Raw genomic sequence first — 17,800 nt, forward strand, 5'->3', positions numbered from 1 at the left:
TGCAACGTGACGCAGCCATAGTTTTGCCACTTCCTATTAGCTTGGAGAAGATAGCGGACGAGCGGTCATAAAATATCGATGTATTAATGTGAAAATTATTGCACACTTGCTTGGGAACCTGCTGCTTTGGAGTCTCTAAGGTCCATATTTGGGAGGCGAAAATGGTAAATATGTCTCAAACGAACTATGTTGTATTTTCTTCTCATGTCAGGAACATTTGTCGTTTGGTTGCTAGCATCTGAGAGTTCGCCAGATCGGCTATTCCATTCAGTGAGTAGAAAACGATAAGCTAACTGGGACGCCAACAATTTAAAATCAAGATGTTTTACCAAACAGATCAACTATCAGTTTACTGAAATAGATCGTTTTTACCTTGCCGAGTTCTCCGAAAAATGATGCTGTCAAAATGAATGGGTGTGGTTTAGCTAACACTATGTTTAACTGTCGATAAGCTGTAGATAAGCTAAGGGTAGCTACAGTTACTTGTAATTTCTCTTACATATTAAAATAGTTGGATGCCTAAATGGTAAGTATCTCCAAAGTTATCATGTGTACGACAGCTACTAATAGGCAAAGTAAGATTATATTGTGTGTTGCTAGTGAGTCATTTTTGGGAGTTTCATAATTCTGTCAGTATCAAACTGCTTACTTGTTCAGGACAAGTAAAGAATGCCTCATTTATTTATTTTTTTTGTCTTGTTTCTTACAGATCCGCTTTATCCTCATCCAGAACCGAGCGGGAAAGACACGACTGGCCAAATGGTACATGCAGTTTGATGATGATGAGAAACAGAAGTTGATTGAAGAAGTGCATGCTGTCGTTACTGTCAGAGATGCCAAGCACACCAACTTTGTGGAGGTATGGGATTTGGCAGTGCCACATGTACCCACATTTTCTTTTTTAAAATGATTCTTTGACATGCTAGAACAGCAACAACCTCTTTTCTCTAATCCTGTATAATGACACAGCTGGCTCAGCTCCTTCGGTGTATAGATATTGCAGGCATTATCTCTTAGCATGTTTTTTTTTTTTTAATGTTATATGCATAACTGAATGAAATTCTAGTGGAATACAACATCAAAAGAAAAGAGAACCCGTTTTGTGGATCAGGTTTTTAATGCTATTAAAAAAAAAATCAGTATGAATGTATGCATGCTGGGTGTGTTTTACCTTACCGTGGGAGCTTCAGCCCTGGTAAATCTGCTGCTGTTGTCACAATATGCGAGATTAAGCTCTTAAGAGGATTTTTCTGTTGTTCTCACAGTTCAGGAACTTCAAGATCATTTACAGACGTTATGCTGGTCTGTACTTCTGTATTTGTGTGGACGTGACTGATAATAACTTGGCATACCTCGAGGGAATCCACAACTTCGTAGAGGTAAATGAAACACACAGTATATAGACCTAGTAAGTGAGCTATGATAATTTAGTTGTCATGGTCTGATGGTTTTCAAGAATATCTCTCAATGATTTTGTTCAGAGGCTATCATTCTTCACTGGCGTGGAGCTCCTTTAGAACTTCTCTGGGTTGTAAGGATTGCAGTAAAATTATATGTAGTAAAAAATCTTGAAGTTGAAGTGAAAAAGTAAAAAAAAATAATAAAATAAAAGCTGGATTACAAAGAAGCAGAGGAAAAGAAAAGAAAGAAAATAAATTACTTAAGCATTATTCTGTACAGCTAAACACAATCCACATATTAGTTACCAACCTATATTGAAATATATGTGCATTTATAGCTAAATGCACATGTATTTCAATATTATTTTTTCATCTTTACATAACAGAGAGAACAGGAAGAAAAACAAACTCCCCTATTGCCTCTTTCATCAGTCTCCACTGGTATTCACAGTTTTCACCCTGGCTCAAAGCATCCCATATTCAGCTAGTCAATTCTGCCATTTATTCTTAAAAATATCTTTATTTTGATATATTTCCCCTGCCCACATAATGATACTGTTATTCAAGTATTTACCTTCCACTTAATAGAGGACAATTGTAAAAACTGAATCGGTAGCAGAGATCCATTATGCTGTGATCTGACTTCCTGCTGATAAAATCTGTATAAGACTATAGAACTACAACATTATACTATAGAATGCCCTATTTTTGAAGCATATTCCCAGTAGGCACGTATCTATAAAATAATTTAACCTGTGAAATTCAAACTGAAAGATCAAATGTAGTTATGCAGATATAAACCCTTTCTTCCATGGCATACATATGTCCAATTTTAAAAGATGATATGTTTTCTTTTTTATCTGTTCCTTTCTGAAGAGCACATCATTTAGTTTACATTATTATAATATTGTTTTCCAATTGTGAACGCCATTTTGGATTTCAAATAACTCAGGTATAAACGATGCTTTAAATTCAGAATAAAGTGCTACCTGAATTTCTGCATTTTTAAAAGTCTAACTTATTCATAGTTTTTAGTGAAGTCAGATTATTTTCTATAAATCTGATTTAGCTGAAGCTCATACCACAGCTTGTATCTATAGTTTAATCTTTTAGCATGACTGTATTTCAGTACAAATTCCAGAACCCATTAAAGCTATGTTTACGTCACATTCATTTTACAGTCTTGGGTGTATCATTTTTGACTAGTGTTAGTGTTATGCCATGCTGGAAAAAAATGTTATCGTTAAAATATTGATAGATTTGATAACGCCTTGCCACATAGATACACTGCAGTGCCAAAAGGCAGCATTACACTATTTTATGACTTGGCTCAAAAGTCACAGCATGAAGACTGATACCACAGTTTCTAAAAACACTGGTTTTATTTTAAAGTACTTAAAATTTCAGCGAAAAATGAAAGGCCAGAGAGCATAAAGACAAGAAGTGCCATCCTCCTAAGCCAACCTCAGGCATGGCTTTATCCAATCTCGTCAGGTGTAGACAGTTGGCCACTGTCACTGCAAGAGAAGTAGAGGTTGCAGATGGGTGTACCACCTCCCCTACTCAAAAAGGTTCCTCCAAGATCCCCAAATAAAGAAATACCCCTCTGGAGTCTTCTGGTTCTTGATATCCTAGATCTGAAATACAAATAGGGAAAGCAGGACAACACGTGTGCCTTGCAACGGTGGCAAATTTATTCCAATCAAGCAAAATCAACCATGGAAAGAAGATTAAGCCAGCAAAAATCTCCCCGAACACTCAAAGCGCTGTATAGATGCCTCATTCACCCATTCACACAAGCACTTTCTTCTGTGCGTAAGTGCTTTTTATCTACCAATCACACACATTCATACTCAGGTGGCTGCATGGGAGAGCAACTTGGGGTGGATTTGGCATGCATACTGGAGGGGCCAGGGATCGAACCAGTCACCAACCTTCCGATCAGTAGATGACTTGCTCTACCTCCTGAGCTGCAGCCACTCCCATTTAAAGACAGCTACTGTCTGACCACTACACAGCAAAACTTGGTCCTTCTAAAATAATTTAAATGGATTTAATCATTATGAAGATAACACAAATCGCTACACTGCATACACGATAGTAACATGCGATCAACCCAAATTGGAGTATAACACCCGCAAACCAAAATGATTACTCAAAAAAATCTTTGCCACTGAAACCAATAGTAGTAACCAATAATCCCAACCAGAAGCGATTTGTTGTCCACACAACATAAATGGTCACATACCAAGTGGTTCTATACCACAGAAGGTTACTATAGCCACAAAATTCAGTATCGCTCCCCACGTTGATCACATCAACAATTGTGCATTTACACCACAGTTACCATCATTACCTGGCCAGCAACAATTACAAGTGATCCAAATGAAACTGACCAACTTCTCCACAACATTAAAGGTCGAACCACAAAACACTCACCTTATCATTAGGTTAAAAACGGTATGTTCACACATAGACATAACTAAATACCACATGCCAACTCAAGAAAAGACCTAACTGCTACAAACACAAGGCCATAGCTAGTGAATGCCCTCAAACTGCTCTCACAATTCCCTCCAAAATTCAATGTCGCTTTAACCACCTAGTCTTCAGTGGTGCATCAGGTTCGAGACAAGTTATGCTGCCTTCATGGACTTTAATCAACAGTTGATATGGGATAGTTGGTGTTATTTTTAAAATGGTTGAACTCTTTGTTATCAAGTTATTGCATTTAGTTTAATCAGTGATTTATAGAGCATAGGTAGATCATGGTGATTGTCTGGACACATTAGTCAGCTTGAGTGTGCTTTCTTCTAAAGCTAAGTTTAACATCTCTTTATTTTTCTAATCATTTAGTCTTTAAATCATGTGGTAGCAACTGAAATTGTGAGCTTAAAGTACAATCTAGTGTTTGCCACAAGCTAAGACAAACAGCAGACCATATTCTGTCCAGAGCACCCGGGAGTGAAGGTCATTTGATGTAATGTTTGACTGTGAAGGAATGCACATTACGGTATTTCCAAAATGAGCAGTCTTACTTTCTAGCTGGCAAGCTTGTTATTACATAAAGCCCCCATCTAAAAACCAGTGAAGGATTTTTTTTTAATTATTATTATTTCAGTCAGTGAAAATATTCTCATAAAAGATACCATGCCACACTTACCATTAGCTCACAGCAGGATTTGCTCACAGGCTGGTTTTAACATTCATTGTAGCAAATACTTAACAAGGGGTCAGTAATTCTGGCTTTGTAAATGAAACCATATCACTGCTCGAAATGATCTCCTGTGGAAACGAGATGAGGCCAGACTCACATTAATTTTAAATGGCCACATTTTAGATGTAGTAGATATAAGTGTATTACATGGTTTTCAAGTGGATTCTGCTGCTGCTACAGCATCACATAATTTCTGCACTAGTGCATCACATTAAGATATGTGTGTGTGTGTGTGTGTCTTACTAACAGTAGTCTGTTTGGACTCTTATCTGATTGAATTGAAGGTCTGTATTTTCAATTGCTCCTTTGCTTCTTTGAAGGTGCTCAATGAGTATTTCCACAATGTGTGTGAGCTGGACCTTGTGTTCAACTTCTACAAGGTAAGCATATTGAGAAATGAATTCTTCCCTTTTGTTTTTAAGAGTCTTAATATCCAATCAAAAAGACCTTGAACAGAGGAGGACAAAAGAGAGCTCTGAAAGTGCTTCTTTTAGTATAGTGCCATGGTAACTGATATAATAATCACAGCTAGGTTTTTTCTTTTTTATCTTAATTATTGTAGTGGGGGTGGATTTTTTTTTTTTCTTTCCATAAATGCTTAAACTCCCTTCCCCCACCTGCCGCTAGTGTTAATTGCTAATTACCTAGCATGTGAACATCCGCCCACATGCTTTACTCTAACACCGCTCATGTATGACATGGCCAGAAACCAACAAATAAGGTAATTCAGCTGTTGACAACTACAACCTCTTTCACAAACTACAACACACCTGAGAAAAGCAGGTGATGGAAAGAAGAGTGACTCATCTTGTCAGGTTAATTTCTTTGTCACTCTGGCTATTTTTACACTACGATGACAAATAGCAGGCTAGATGACTACTTTGTGATATTTGTACTCTGTTTTGAATCGTCTTAATATCCTCAGTTTCATCACAGTGTTGGGCTCTCACTGTCCTCTGAACTGTGTTTCAAGGTGTACACGGTGGTGGATGAGATGTTCCTGGCGGGGGAGATCAGGGAGACCAGTCAGACAAAGGTCCTCAAGCAGCTCCTCATGCTCCAGTCACTCGAGTAAAAAAGAAGAAGAAAAAAAAAAGTCAATAACCATCTATCTTACCTGGATACTAATCTGCTGCCCTGGCACCCAAAACATCTTGCTCCTTTTTTTGTATCAGTCTGAAATGGACATTTGTCATGTTCCTGTCTCTGCAGAGCCAACATTTACTGGGACTTCAAGGGAAAAAGGGGGAGGGGGTGTTTAGTAAAGAAGATTAATATTGTTTACATATGGATATGAGTCCAATTAATCTTTTGTCACAAGTCTATATGTTGCAATATTCTGCACCCGTCTTACTGGTCAGGATGTCTTGAAGGCTATACAGCACATTTCAACATGTTAACATTTCATATACTGCCTTAGTTACACTCAGCTATATTCTGTTTTTCTTCTTCCACAAGCCAGTGGCCACAGAAATGAATTATTCCTGTAGTAACGACAAAGTAATTGCATTTATCTCTGTGCAGTGTGGAAACAAGTGTCACGCTGCTCTCTTCTGCCCTCCTTATGTCCACCTCTCATTAACCTAAACATTTATTTAATGGCACTACTGTGACTAACAAGCACCATAGAGACTGCCTATAATGACCCGTGTGCATTGAGAACTTATGATTGCCTCGCAGCCTTTTCTATAAGTAATGTTATGCAGGATCTTGGAAGTTTTAGGATATTCATCATGGCTGCTGTGCAATTTATATCTGGATTGGAGTATAGGCAAACTACAAATAGAAACCTCTTCAGACCAGTTGACCCAGCACAGCTAGTTCAATTGAATGGAGTGTGCTTAGAACGAGTGCCGTTCTGACAGTTTGTTATGGCAACCTGTGCTGTCCAGACGTCCTCATGGTTGATGGTGGTCAATAGTATAGGTCATGTTACATCCAATGGTTGCACACTGGTATGTTGTGATGATTTCTGTTGCTTTTGAAATGATCTTCATCATTTAATGCAGCTCGTTACATCAAATGGTGCTGGTTGGTTACTCTTAAGAACACTTAACTATCCCTAGATACAGAAGGTATATTTTACATAAATCAGTAATGTGAAAATTGCTTTGTACGGTGTGTACATACAGTGTAGCCTGTGTTGAATATTGTGAACACAAGTAGTTCCTGCTCACAGTATTTCCATACATTCCTTTGGCATTGCATAAAATGAGTTGAATTTTAAATTCCACTTAAAATCCTCTTAGTCAGAAAAAAAGCTTTTACTCACATCCCTTTGCTCAGCCTAAATCTTTGACATGGTCATAATCTAATTTTAACCATATCTATTCACAGGTCTCAAAGTTGATTTCATGTATTCAAGTTTTGAATTTTTTTTTTTTTTTTAAATTAGTGAAATATGTACTGCTTCCCTTCTTGTCCACCTGTGAGTTTGTTGATGAAAGTGATGAGTGTAGTACTGTCTCCCGTTCACTTATGCCAGTATCTCCCTCTTTGTGTAAATAATAAACAGATGAAGTAATGCAAAGGTTTCAGTATCTGACCTAATATTCTGGGAAGAGGGGATTTTATTAGGTGTAGATCTTGACTTTTTCCTGATGTCTTAAAACGTGTAGTCATGCTACACTGTTAAAACTGTTGGGCTGATTTCATATAAAACAACACTGAAAGCTACTGACGAAACATGTAAAAACAAGTCTTTAAAATTCAGATTTAAACCTCTAATGCGTCAGCGCCATCTAGCGGTAAACCAATCCTTTCCCTCGGTGAATTTGCAATGTGGTTATGAGGTCATCTTGATAGCCTGTCTAAAAATCAATAAATCATTCAATATATCCACTTGAGCTACATTAAACCGCTCTGGCCATTACTCCATCGACCCAACAGCATAAATCCAGACAATTGTGACAGAGGGCATTTACTCTTCATCATATGAGTCCTCTGATATCCTAACCCCAACCTGACTGCCTTTGAGAGAAATGACTTGACAGAAGAATGGCAGGCAAAGGTAAATGAATCATGTACCTAGTAGGACCCATTGTTAAATTTCAAGGTCTGTTAAGTCAGCTAGCTATAAATCTGATTTGTAAATGCTGCTTGCGTTGCTGTGCACGAGGGGTGGGGTTACCAACATTCAGGATCCGATGCACTTCAACGCCCTTGAGCAATAACCGAGTGCATACAGTGGCTTAATGCCAAAAAGAAAAACCCTGATAGCAGTAACAATCAGGAAGCCAGTGAAAAGAGTTAAATGAAAAACAAGCAGTTTACTGGGAATTGCATAATCATTACAATCAATGAGCAACACTCACCCTTAATAGACAATAGACAAATCTTATTTACAGGATAGGTTACTTGAGATGTACAGTAGTATTTAGGTTAGATTATATAACATTACTAAGCAACAACTGAGTTGGATTGCGTTCATCACATTATTGAGTCTATACTGGAACAAATGAGAAAATAATGTTCATATAGCTATTCTGATTATCTTTATGAACTGTACAGCGAATACATACAGATGAATGCAAGCTAACAATTCAACAGTTGACTCAGTAACTGGGCATAGATGACAGCCTGTGAACGAGTGATCAGAATTGCTGCTGATGGCCACCTACAGCTCACAAAGTCAACACCCTTCCATCATTACCTCCACGTCAGCAGGGAGCAATAAACCAATCAAATCTCACACAGCATGAGATCAAACTATTACGCCATTTTTTGTTGCTGCCTGACAGCATCAGAAAAAAATGAAACCATATGAAGAATCTCAGTTGTCATTTAGTAAAAAGAAAAAAAAGATAACATCTAAAATTAATATATTTATTACATTATACAGTTCAAGTAAAATAAAATGTACAATTCTATAGTTACAGCATATAAACAAAACAAACACAGATTCAAAAGTAAAAGTGCACTTGCAGAAGGAGACAAACTATCATGCTATGCAAATATTTTATGAAAGCGACGCGTTTTGACCATCTGTCTCTTGATGTCCTATATGATCTCATGTTTGCCCTTTCAGTGTGCTGGCTCAGTTGAGCTTAAACACATATGGTTTGTCTGGGAGAACATATGCCAACACAGAAGCTTGAGAAATACGTTTGCGCACACTTTGTTTTTGAGCTCCTCTTGGCTTGGTTTGTATGACCTGCTCTCAGACAGTGATTCAGACAGAAGCGGTGCCTTTGATTAAACAGCAGAGCAGGGGCTTTGGATTTTCTAAGCCATTAACTTGCAACCTCATTTTCCTCCAGCAGCACCACAAACCATGTTGTCAGTGTTACAAGCAGAGAGGAAACTGTGTTTCTGTGGAAATTCCCCTGTTTCTCTCTAGAGTAATACAAGGTCTGTTCTAAAGAGAAAACATCTGGGTCAGTTCAGTGGTGCAACAAAACTGACATTTTGCAGCAGAGCTGCAGAGGGAGATATTAAAGGGAAAAACCTGGAATTTGACCCATACATTGAGGAGATGTGGTGTCTCAGTTATACTGAGAGGGCCACTTTGCTGGCATGGATCAGTTCCACTTTTCCTTTTAGAAGGTCAGGGTCACCGATAGCCAAAAAAAACAAACAAACAAAAAAACAACAACTTCATCTTAGGCAGAAAATTGATGGGGGTGGTGTTTTCTAGGGTGAGAATGGCCCTATCAATAGAGCACCTGGGATTATTGTTCCGACTATAAAAAAATAAAATAATACAAATCATATACCACAGCTCAAACGAGCACATATGGAAGATTTTGACTAGCATGTTAAGATGTTAAATGAGGAAGTATCTATCCGTCCAATACAGCTCCACTTGTACAATCAATGCCAGATCACAATGAAGATGATTTGGGAGTACATGGTCTAATAATAACTGTGTTGTCTTTTTCCCCCCTCTGATATCCAGAGCTTAAAGAGAAGTGATTACTTGGAAGGTTAAAAACAGAATCCTGTAGAAGTGAACGTACAACCTGGCATGATTTTTGAGGTCAAACCTCAATGACGGGGCTGGTTGGGCGGCACCAAAGTTTCCCAAAGAAAACAAGCAAAAGCCAACTGTGGTTTCCTGTGACGTCTTATACAGTATGTGCATGTATGAATCTAAGAGATGTCATGGAGAAAAGCCCAGCAGGAGTCAAAAACATTATAATGCCAATTTATCACTATAACTGGACATGTGAATTTAAACATGGTGTGAATCTGATAAAGCTCAATTTACAGACTGGTGGACTTTTGGTTTAAATAAAGACCAAAAGTTCTTTTTGTGCTTTCAACCTGACCCACAGGCTTGCCTATTTGGGTGTAGAACAAAGTGATAGGATCATTCCCCCATCTGGTCTACTACAAAGGCCAACACTCTACAGTGCAACCCAAAAGTTTTTAATTTAGGACTCAAACACTATACTGGCTTGAAAACTCAAGGTCAGCCAAGATTCAACATTCACTTTAAATAAGTAGTATTACAAAAAATTAAAATAACAGGACAAAGTTGAAAGGATTTGCATCACACCTAGTGTAAATTGTACCCCAAAATATGTGATGTTTATCATTTGTTTTCCATTACTGATAATTTATGAGAAGTATAGTTAATGATGCATGATTTAAAAAACAAACAAACAAACAAAAAAAAAAAAACAGTAAGGGATGTCTTTATGAATGCTAAAACTAGGAAGAAAAAAAAACAACTAATGACCCACACAGGGACAGGTTGAATGCACAAAAGAGTTTAACAATAATAATTTACAAGCAATGATATGTTTACGCTGAAAGTATTTCTGGGATTGCTAAAACCAGAATGAAAAAGCAAAGAGCAAGAGAGGGGGGAAAAAAAAAAAAAAAAAAAAAAAAGAGAGAGAACACCACACAACAGTAGGGCAGCCCAAACACACAACCCTTGACTTTGTCCTTGTCTGGTAAGTAACAGAGACCATGGTGGAGGATGTCTTTTTACATTTCCACTTTGCTCACACCAAGGGGTTATGCTGTCCAAACGCAAGGGCAAAACCGACCCACTCAGGTAAGCCGTAGAGACTCTTACCAGAGGTCAAGGGTCATAGGTTGCAGTGATCTCCACGACCCAAGGTGATCCAAGGTGTGTGGAACTGAAGGAGAGGGGGAAGGACGATCACACACCAAAAAACACCTGGAGCCGAGATGTTTGAGAACAGGAAACAAAGTAAGCACCGACACGCCCACATCAACGCTAACACAGATAAAACCTGTTAGTTTACAAGTCCCACTGGTCACATGAGTTAATAAGTTACTGACCTGTAGGGGGAGTTCTGTCTGTGTGGACCTGTGGGCTGGGGTGAGGGTGGGTCCCGACCCCTAGCAATTACACTGCTGCTTATTCTGTGTTGTGGTGCCTCTGGGCTGTCGCAGCTGCCTCAACGAAGCATCTCCATACTGAATACCTGAACCCATCCTCTCTGGGTCCAACTCGCCTTTGAGTGAAGCACAATGAGAAACATCAGTGATACAGACATGTATACTCTAAAAATGTCAGATCCATATGACTTCATGCGCTCAAGCTCTAAAAGCATTAAATAAAAACAAACAAACAAACAAAAAAAACAAACAAACAAAAAAAAAAAAAAAAAAAAACAACATGGAAAAGCCACTAAATTCTAACAGAAAACATCCAACTCAGATACACTTCTGCAACAAAGAAAAACAATGTGTACCTGAATCTATCTTGTTGAGAATGGTGCGAGCGCACTTCAAGAAACCCTCCTCGACATTTTCACCTGTTAGCGCGCTTGTCTCTAGAAACATCAGCTCTGTGTGTGGGAGAACAAAAATACTTGTAAGAGTGGGGGAAAAGGATTTGAAATGCATCAATGTACAGATTTATCATTAGTTACCATTCTCCTGAGCGAAGCGTGAAGCTTCAAGGAAGGTCACCTCTCTGTCTGCATCCAGGTCTTTCTTGTTGCCACATAGGATAATAACAATGTTGGGACTCGCCAGTGTCCGTGCATCTGTCAGCCAGTTAGTCAGGGCATTGTATGTCTCTCGACTGTAAGACATTATGTTTTATTCATGTTATTTACCCAATTTTTTGTTGCAGTTTGTTTTCAGCATGAGGCTGTAGCTCTAGTTTCATTGTATACACTTGTCTGTTTCACTGTGTGAGTGTGTGTCAGGTGACACCATCTGTGATGGACTTCTGCTTTCCTCTACAGCCGCTACCTGACAGAGGATGCCTCTATATTACAGCTCTTGACAGTCCGCACTCCACCTCCCCTCAACAAAAGCCCATACTTTCTTAAAAGCAAACTACTGCATTCAGTCCATCTTGATTTTACAACCCAGAGTTTATGAAATACAGTAATGTGAGTGGTCTGTCATTAAACAGCACGATTTCTGGAGGCTGTACAGGCACAATGTGACTCCTTTTGTTAGTTGCTATATGGACTACAAGCAATATGAGCACTCAAAAATAAACTAAGCTTCCAGTTAAGTCTAAAATTTCATTTCAATTGTAGCCACATTTAAAATATTGAATTAATCACAGATGCCAGTGCCCACACCAAATACAACCTTACATTTTGTTGCTTCTGGGAGTCTTAGTAAACATTTAGTTTTTATTCTGGGAAAATGAAGGTACAACTGTAGTATCTACATCCCATTATCACAGCAAACAAAAAGCTCACTTTGTTAGAGAAACTTGTGAAAAGGAAGTGGGAGTGTGAAGTCAGTGGTTGTTTTACCTGGTAATATCGTAGACAAGAAGTGCTCCAGCTGCTCCTCTGTAGTAGCTGCGTGTAACAGAGCTGCGGAGAAAATGGAGGGGGGGGGGAAAGGCTCCTTTAAAAGATCAGATGGTGAGATTTGACAGGAGAAACTGTCCAATCGTTTTAACGGTTATCATCAGTCAGACACTTTATTATCCCAGTGGAGCTGGGACTTGTGACTTTAGGCAAATTGTGAAGGTAGATACCGAAATCGCTCCTGCCCAGCAGTATCCCAGATCTGCAGTTTGACTGTCTTTCCTCCAACGTTGACCACTCTAGACCCAAACTCCACACCGATGGTGTGGTTGGAGTCCTGTTTAACTGCGGCAGGAACAAACAGAAAACAGTGTAAAAAAAGGGAGAATGTGAAATATACCTAAAGGAGCAGGAAAACAAATGAAAAAACTACAGTGCAGTCTTTGTAATTACGCAATTATGTACTTATCCCATGCAAAGCTAGGGATCCACTGCTATAATAGAAACTACATCAGAATCTACATGTGTAATACTTGGTGTTTGGCTTGTTTAAAAGACCTCTGCTACTGTTTTCAAATAGCTCATATCCACATTATAAGCTACAGGGAGTTGCAGATTAGATTAACAGTGCCAAGTTGCCCAGCCTCTCTTTCTCTATCCACAGGGACCCCTGAGATATCTTAATCAAATTAAATGTAATCATGAGCGTGACTCTGTACATGGAGGAGTGTTGACATGTTTTGTTTTTTTTTTAAACCACCCCTTTGAAACTGAATTGACGTTTCAATTTGCATTTTAAACTAATTAAAGTTTCATATGGAGCATTTTAACACAATATAATGAGAGCCTCAAGCTCTGTGTAAACTTGGCCATTGTTAGCCAGAGAAAGTCTACAGGAACTGTAATTTTTCCCCATTTAACCACACAGAAAATTTTCTCTTTCTGAAGGACAGTGTGAGGCAAAGAACTGTGGTGATTGGTTTTATTCTGGGTCAACAAATGCCCACATCATCCTGTCATTGTACTCTGACTCATACCAGTCAATGAAAAATTTTCTCCAGATCATCAGCAGACTAACTGTTTAGTCAATATGCAACTCGTGAAAATGACTACAATAATTTCGTGAACGTGTCGATTTATGTGTCTGCGCAGTATTAAGCTTTAGAAATGCAGCGTTTTAGAACTTACACTTGTTCTCAATGAACTGGTGGAGGAGACAGGATTTCCCCGTCCCAGCACTGCCAATCACCAGGAACTTAAACAGGAAGTCTGCAAGCACAAAAAAGGAGGTAGAGATCAATGCAATGCCAACATCAATGGAGAACCTGCTACTCTTTGCACTTCCATCCTCAGGGACAATCCTTCCTCTTAATCCCATTGAGCTACTACTTTCATAGTATCCTGCCAAACCCAAATTAGCCTACTAATCACAAAGCACCTAGCATGTAATCAGTTTAACTTGCCACTTACGATTCTAATTTAATACACTTGTTTGTCTGAGGTTGAAAATGAGTATCTGAAGCCTTAGAAAAGCACCAACACTTAATAACACATGTCATTAGAGCAAGGTTAGAGCTTTAGCATTATTAACCACAGCTTAGGGTAACAGACTTGCACGCGGGTTGAATAACCAAAGGCAGGCTTTTGCACAGATGTTGTGGAAAGTGGGTCTTTTCTTTGAAGGGCTCAATCCAGCCAACGCAAATGATCCATAATGACTTGATCCCTTGACATGCAAACCCATTCAGAGTACAGATAGCCGTTGTGTGCTGTGGCCAAAGATAACATAGAGGGGTGTTTGCATACTGGATGTACGCTGAACTGCAGTTCTGACCGGTATTCTGGAAGATCTGATAAGGAGAGTTAGGTATGAAAAGTGGCTGCATGTGTGTGAATTTATGCTGATGAGCTATGAAAACCAAGTTGCAAGAAAAAAAAAAAAAAGGCTTTGGAATTACCAGGATTTCAGAATTTCTTAATCACCTAAGCAGTAGCAGTAAAGACCTGACCATGTGTTTCACGTACAGCTTGTGGGACTAGCACAACACAGTGATTGGGAGGAATGATGCAGAATTCCTCCCAAGAGAACCGTTTCAGTTCATAAATATTTGTTTGCTCCCTTTTGAGGTCAGGCCACATAATTTCAACTAGGTCAGGACTGCGGTTTGGCCATCACTCCCCAAAAATCTTCTTTCTGAACCACTCTGTTGTTTTACTTTTGCTTTGAGTCACTGTCTGGCTGCGTGACCCAACTTCTTCAAGCTCTGGGTCATGAACTGCTCCTCTGTTCTTACACTGAGAACATTTTTTGATATAATTTTAAATTAAATGTTCTCTTAATGGCTACAGGCCATCCAGATCCCAAGGGCAGCCCAAAACCATGATGCTACCTCTACCATGCTATCATTTTCAAAGGCATGATACGGCACTCTGAGACAAACTGCTAACAGAAAATTTCACTTCCTGAGTGGGATGAAACAAGACATGAAAGGTTAGTGCTTAAGTGAATCAAAGTCTTTGTATGTTAGATTAGTCAAGTCTCATCTGGCTATACTTGTGATTTACATAAAGACCAGCCTGCATGAGCAATCAGTGAGTAATCCAGGTAATTCCAAAGGCTTCACAAGCTTTATCTTGCAACTTTCGATCTATCCAGCTATCTTAGCCTGGTATCTCTCTATATATAAACGCATAAAAGACAGACATTTAACCGGTTAAGTAAAAGATAATAAATAATTAGAGAGGTAGTAAATGAAATGCAAGACATGCAGAAGTGATAGTGTGCTCCTAAATATGTGAAAGTTAACCATGATGCCAAACTACAGCTTCCCTTCTGAGAACCTGTTCAGGTTGAATTTAAAGTAAATTTTCAATTTCACTTTGAGCTCAAACACAGGTTCTGAAAGCACAAAGCCTGGCAAGTGATTACTGGCTGCTGTTGATATCACCAGCTTCACACAAAGTCAACAGAAACAGTAAAGCAAAGAATGAGATTAATCTTTACTCTCTGGGTGACATTTAAACCAATTATGTCATTGCTCCATGAGCCACCTTCATTTACTGACACACACCTCCGCCAGCTCAGTTCATGGTGCACCTTTGTTGAAGCGGGTGTTTTCTTAAGCAACACAAGCCAGAGGTCAAAGTCTCAGTAACAGAGTAGCTGCAACAAAGAGAGGGTGTCGACACCCGCTTATTTTTCTGTGTAATAGCAGTCAGTGTAACATCTCAACCACACTTCAGTGGCTGTGACAGTGCTGACAAAAATCAGAGACAGACAGCTCAGTTTTAAAAGCTTGCCCAAGCCTTTCTGCATTTTCTCAGACATTGTATACTCCTGTGTGAGATGTGGACAACAATCAAGCCATCAATAATGTCAAAAACAGGGAGAATGGACTGCAGCACTGCCCCCTCAAGAGAAGCCTCTCAGGCTACTTTATTCTTCACCCATCAATATTAAATACCCCCCCAGGGAGGAGAACAACAATTATCTGCATTCGCTTACAGTGTGATGGGTGAGCCCTCCCATCTCTGACAACTTCAACAGGGATTTTTTTTTTTTGTTTTTGTTTTTTTGAGGGGGGTGAGAGATCCCTCGATATAAAAAGTAATGATGAATAAAAACTAACAGCAAAAAAGTTAAATGAAAGGAGTACTACTACAATATTTTCCTTCTCCCCCTGCTACATGTGCCAAATTCTGTAAGACCAACATAAACTAATGAATGATTCTTATGTTGATATTGAAATTACTCAAATTATAAGTGAAAACTATGTATTTTAAAACACGTAACAGGCCTTTATTGAATTCATAATGCTTTTTTGTCGACTTCTGATCCTCCAGATGAGACAGTTGAGGAGACAGAGAGAGAGAAGGAAAAAAAAAAAAAAAATCAATAAAAGTCTTTTACAGCTCCCATTAGTGCTGGCACTCTCCCATAAATGTTCCCCTCTTGGATAAAGTTTCATATGAGGAAAGAGAGAGACAGGGTACAAGTATAAACAGAGGGAGAGAGTGTATCTGGGAGTGCAACAGGAGAGGATGATGGTGTGCCATTTCATAACAAATGGCTCTGCAGTGTCAGGCTTACTGACTGACTATCAGACAGAGTACTGTTTAATGAATTTATGAGACCATGAATACATCTCTGTATCTGCTCATTATGTGAATGATCATGGACAAGTGCAGGCAGCATTCATGCTGTCAGGATTCATTTGTAAAGTATCTGTGTCAAGCGCAAGAGTGGAGTTACTTTAAATAAGCATGGAAGCAGATGTATTACACAAGTGAGACACCAAGCAGCGTCTGCCTTGCAGGTAACCGATGCATGATCAACCATCGCTATCAAACTTCCTCTTACAGGCCTTGTAGCTAACAGTTAAAAGTAAAAATATACATCAAATCGCAGCAACCTTTCCTGTCGCAAGGTCACACAATTTGCCTGAATCTCCCCAAGTTCACGTTAACTCAACGTCTCTACACATGCTATTAATGGCTTTTGTTTAAAGTTCGGCCAACTTTTACTCGTTGATATGTCTCACCATCTTTTTCTCCTTACTGCTCGTGAAGCACTGCACGCTGCCATCATACGACAGGGGTGTCAGTTAATACACACGAAGAAATCCAACCAAAGCACTTTAACTGACCTAAGTGTCAGCACTGAATGTTAATTATCACTATTAAAATCCACAGACACGGTGAGGTGGCAACTTAGCCTGCGGCTAAGCTAAGCTAATCTTACAGTTTGCTGATAGCAACGCTGCCAGTCTGTCACATTAGAACACGAAGCAGTCATACATAACCGCTAGCAAGCATTAAATGACCGCCTACTCCACACAAACATACCGTATGTCTCAGACATGTTGACCCTCGCTGTATGGAGGACTCAGTCGGACTCTTTTACTGTTCTTTTAGTACTGTGACAGCCGTGTGCCCGCTGGCTTCACACCTCTTTACGGTGTTTATCTACGATGCTAGAGGTTTCCTTGATCCTTTCCCAGCTTCCTCTGCTTCGACCACAACCAGTACGGCAGCTACGCGCTACGTCATTAGTTATCTAGTGGTGTTGCGTTCATGTGTTATTGGCCACGTTGGAATTTTAAGAGAAGAGACGAACACGCTGAAAGGACACGGACACTGGCATCGCACAGAAACTGAGTGAATTATACGAATAGACAGTTCTCATTTGTACTTTTAAACTAATGAACGAACGACTAGTACATAAAATGATGCTCAGTTAGAGAAGCGTGAAGCCTAGCCAACTTTAACTAAGCTTAAAAGCAAAGCGCGTTGTTTTAAGACAGATCAAGACCAGATTTTTTCCTTTATAGTTTTTACAGATAGTTTATTTATGAATCACAGTGTTCCAGCAACACATTGTCATCAATTACAAACACACCACGAAATAGACATGAGGTAGATGGAACTAAATAAATAAATAATACGAGTAAATGTAATATAAATGTAATATGACACGACAT

The 17,800-nt window shown here is 39.1% G+C and overlaps 2 protein-coding genes across 3 annotated transcripts; one reads left to right on the top strand and one right to left on the bottom strand.

Moving 5' to 3' along the window:
• On the top strand, nucleotides 1-7,141 carry ap2s1 (adaptor related protein complex 2 subunit sigma 1). The gene is made up of 5 exons (XM_003450809.5): nucleotides 1-164; nucleotides 710-859; nucleotides 1,266-1,379; nucleotides 4,938-4,997; nucleotides 5,591-7,141. The coding sequence occupies exons 1-5, from the start codon at nucleotides 162-164 to the stop codon at nucleotides 5,690-5,692; spliced, it is 429 nt and encodes a 142-aa protein (XP_003450857.1). The 5' UTR covers nucleotides 1-161; the 3' UTR covers nucleotides 5,693-7,141.
• Nucleotides 5,819-17,353, bottom strand: rab4b (RAB4B, member RAS oncogene family). Of its 2 annotated transcripts, none has more exons than XM_005455762.4 (8): nucleotides 17,166-17,353; nucleotides 13,509-13,589; nucleotides 12,551-12,665; nucleotides 12,321-12,383; nucleotides 11,472-11,626; nucleotides 11,292-11,387; nucleotides 10,876-11,051; nucleotides 5,819-10,709 (listed from the first exon to the last, which is right to left on the bottom strand). In XM_005455762.4, the coding sequence occupies exons 1-7, from the start codon at nucleotides 17,179-17,181 to the stop codon at nucleotides 10,936-10,938; spliced, it is 642 nt and encodes a 213-aa protein (XP_005455819.1). In that variant the 5' UTR covers nucleotides 17,182-17,353; the 3' UTR covers nucleotides 5,819-10,709; nucleotides 10,876-10,935. The 2 variants fall into 2 exon arrangements, with proteins under 2 accessions (XP_005455819.1, XP_003450856.1); XM_003450808.5 differs by having other exon boundaries at nucleotides 5,819-10,750; nucleotides 17,166-17,352.
• Nucleotides 17,354-17,800: the final 447 nt, after the last annotated feature.

This window comes from Oreochromis niloticus, linkage group LG14, assembly GCF_001858045.2.
Source record: "Oreochromis niloticus isolate F11D_XX linkage group LG14, O_niloticus_UMD_NMBU, whole genome shotgun sequence".
Taxonomy (NCBI): Eukaryota; Metazoa; Chordata; class Actinopteri; order Cichliformes; family Cichlidae; genus Oreochromis; species Oreochromis niloticus.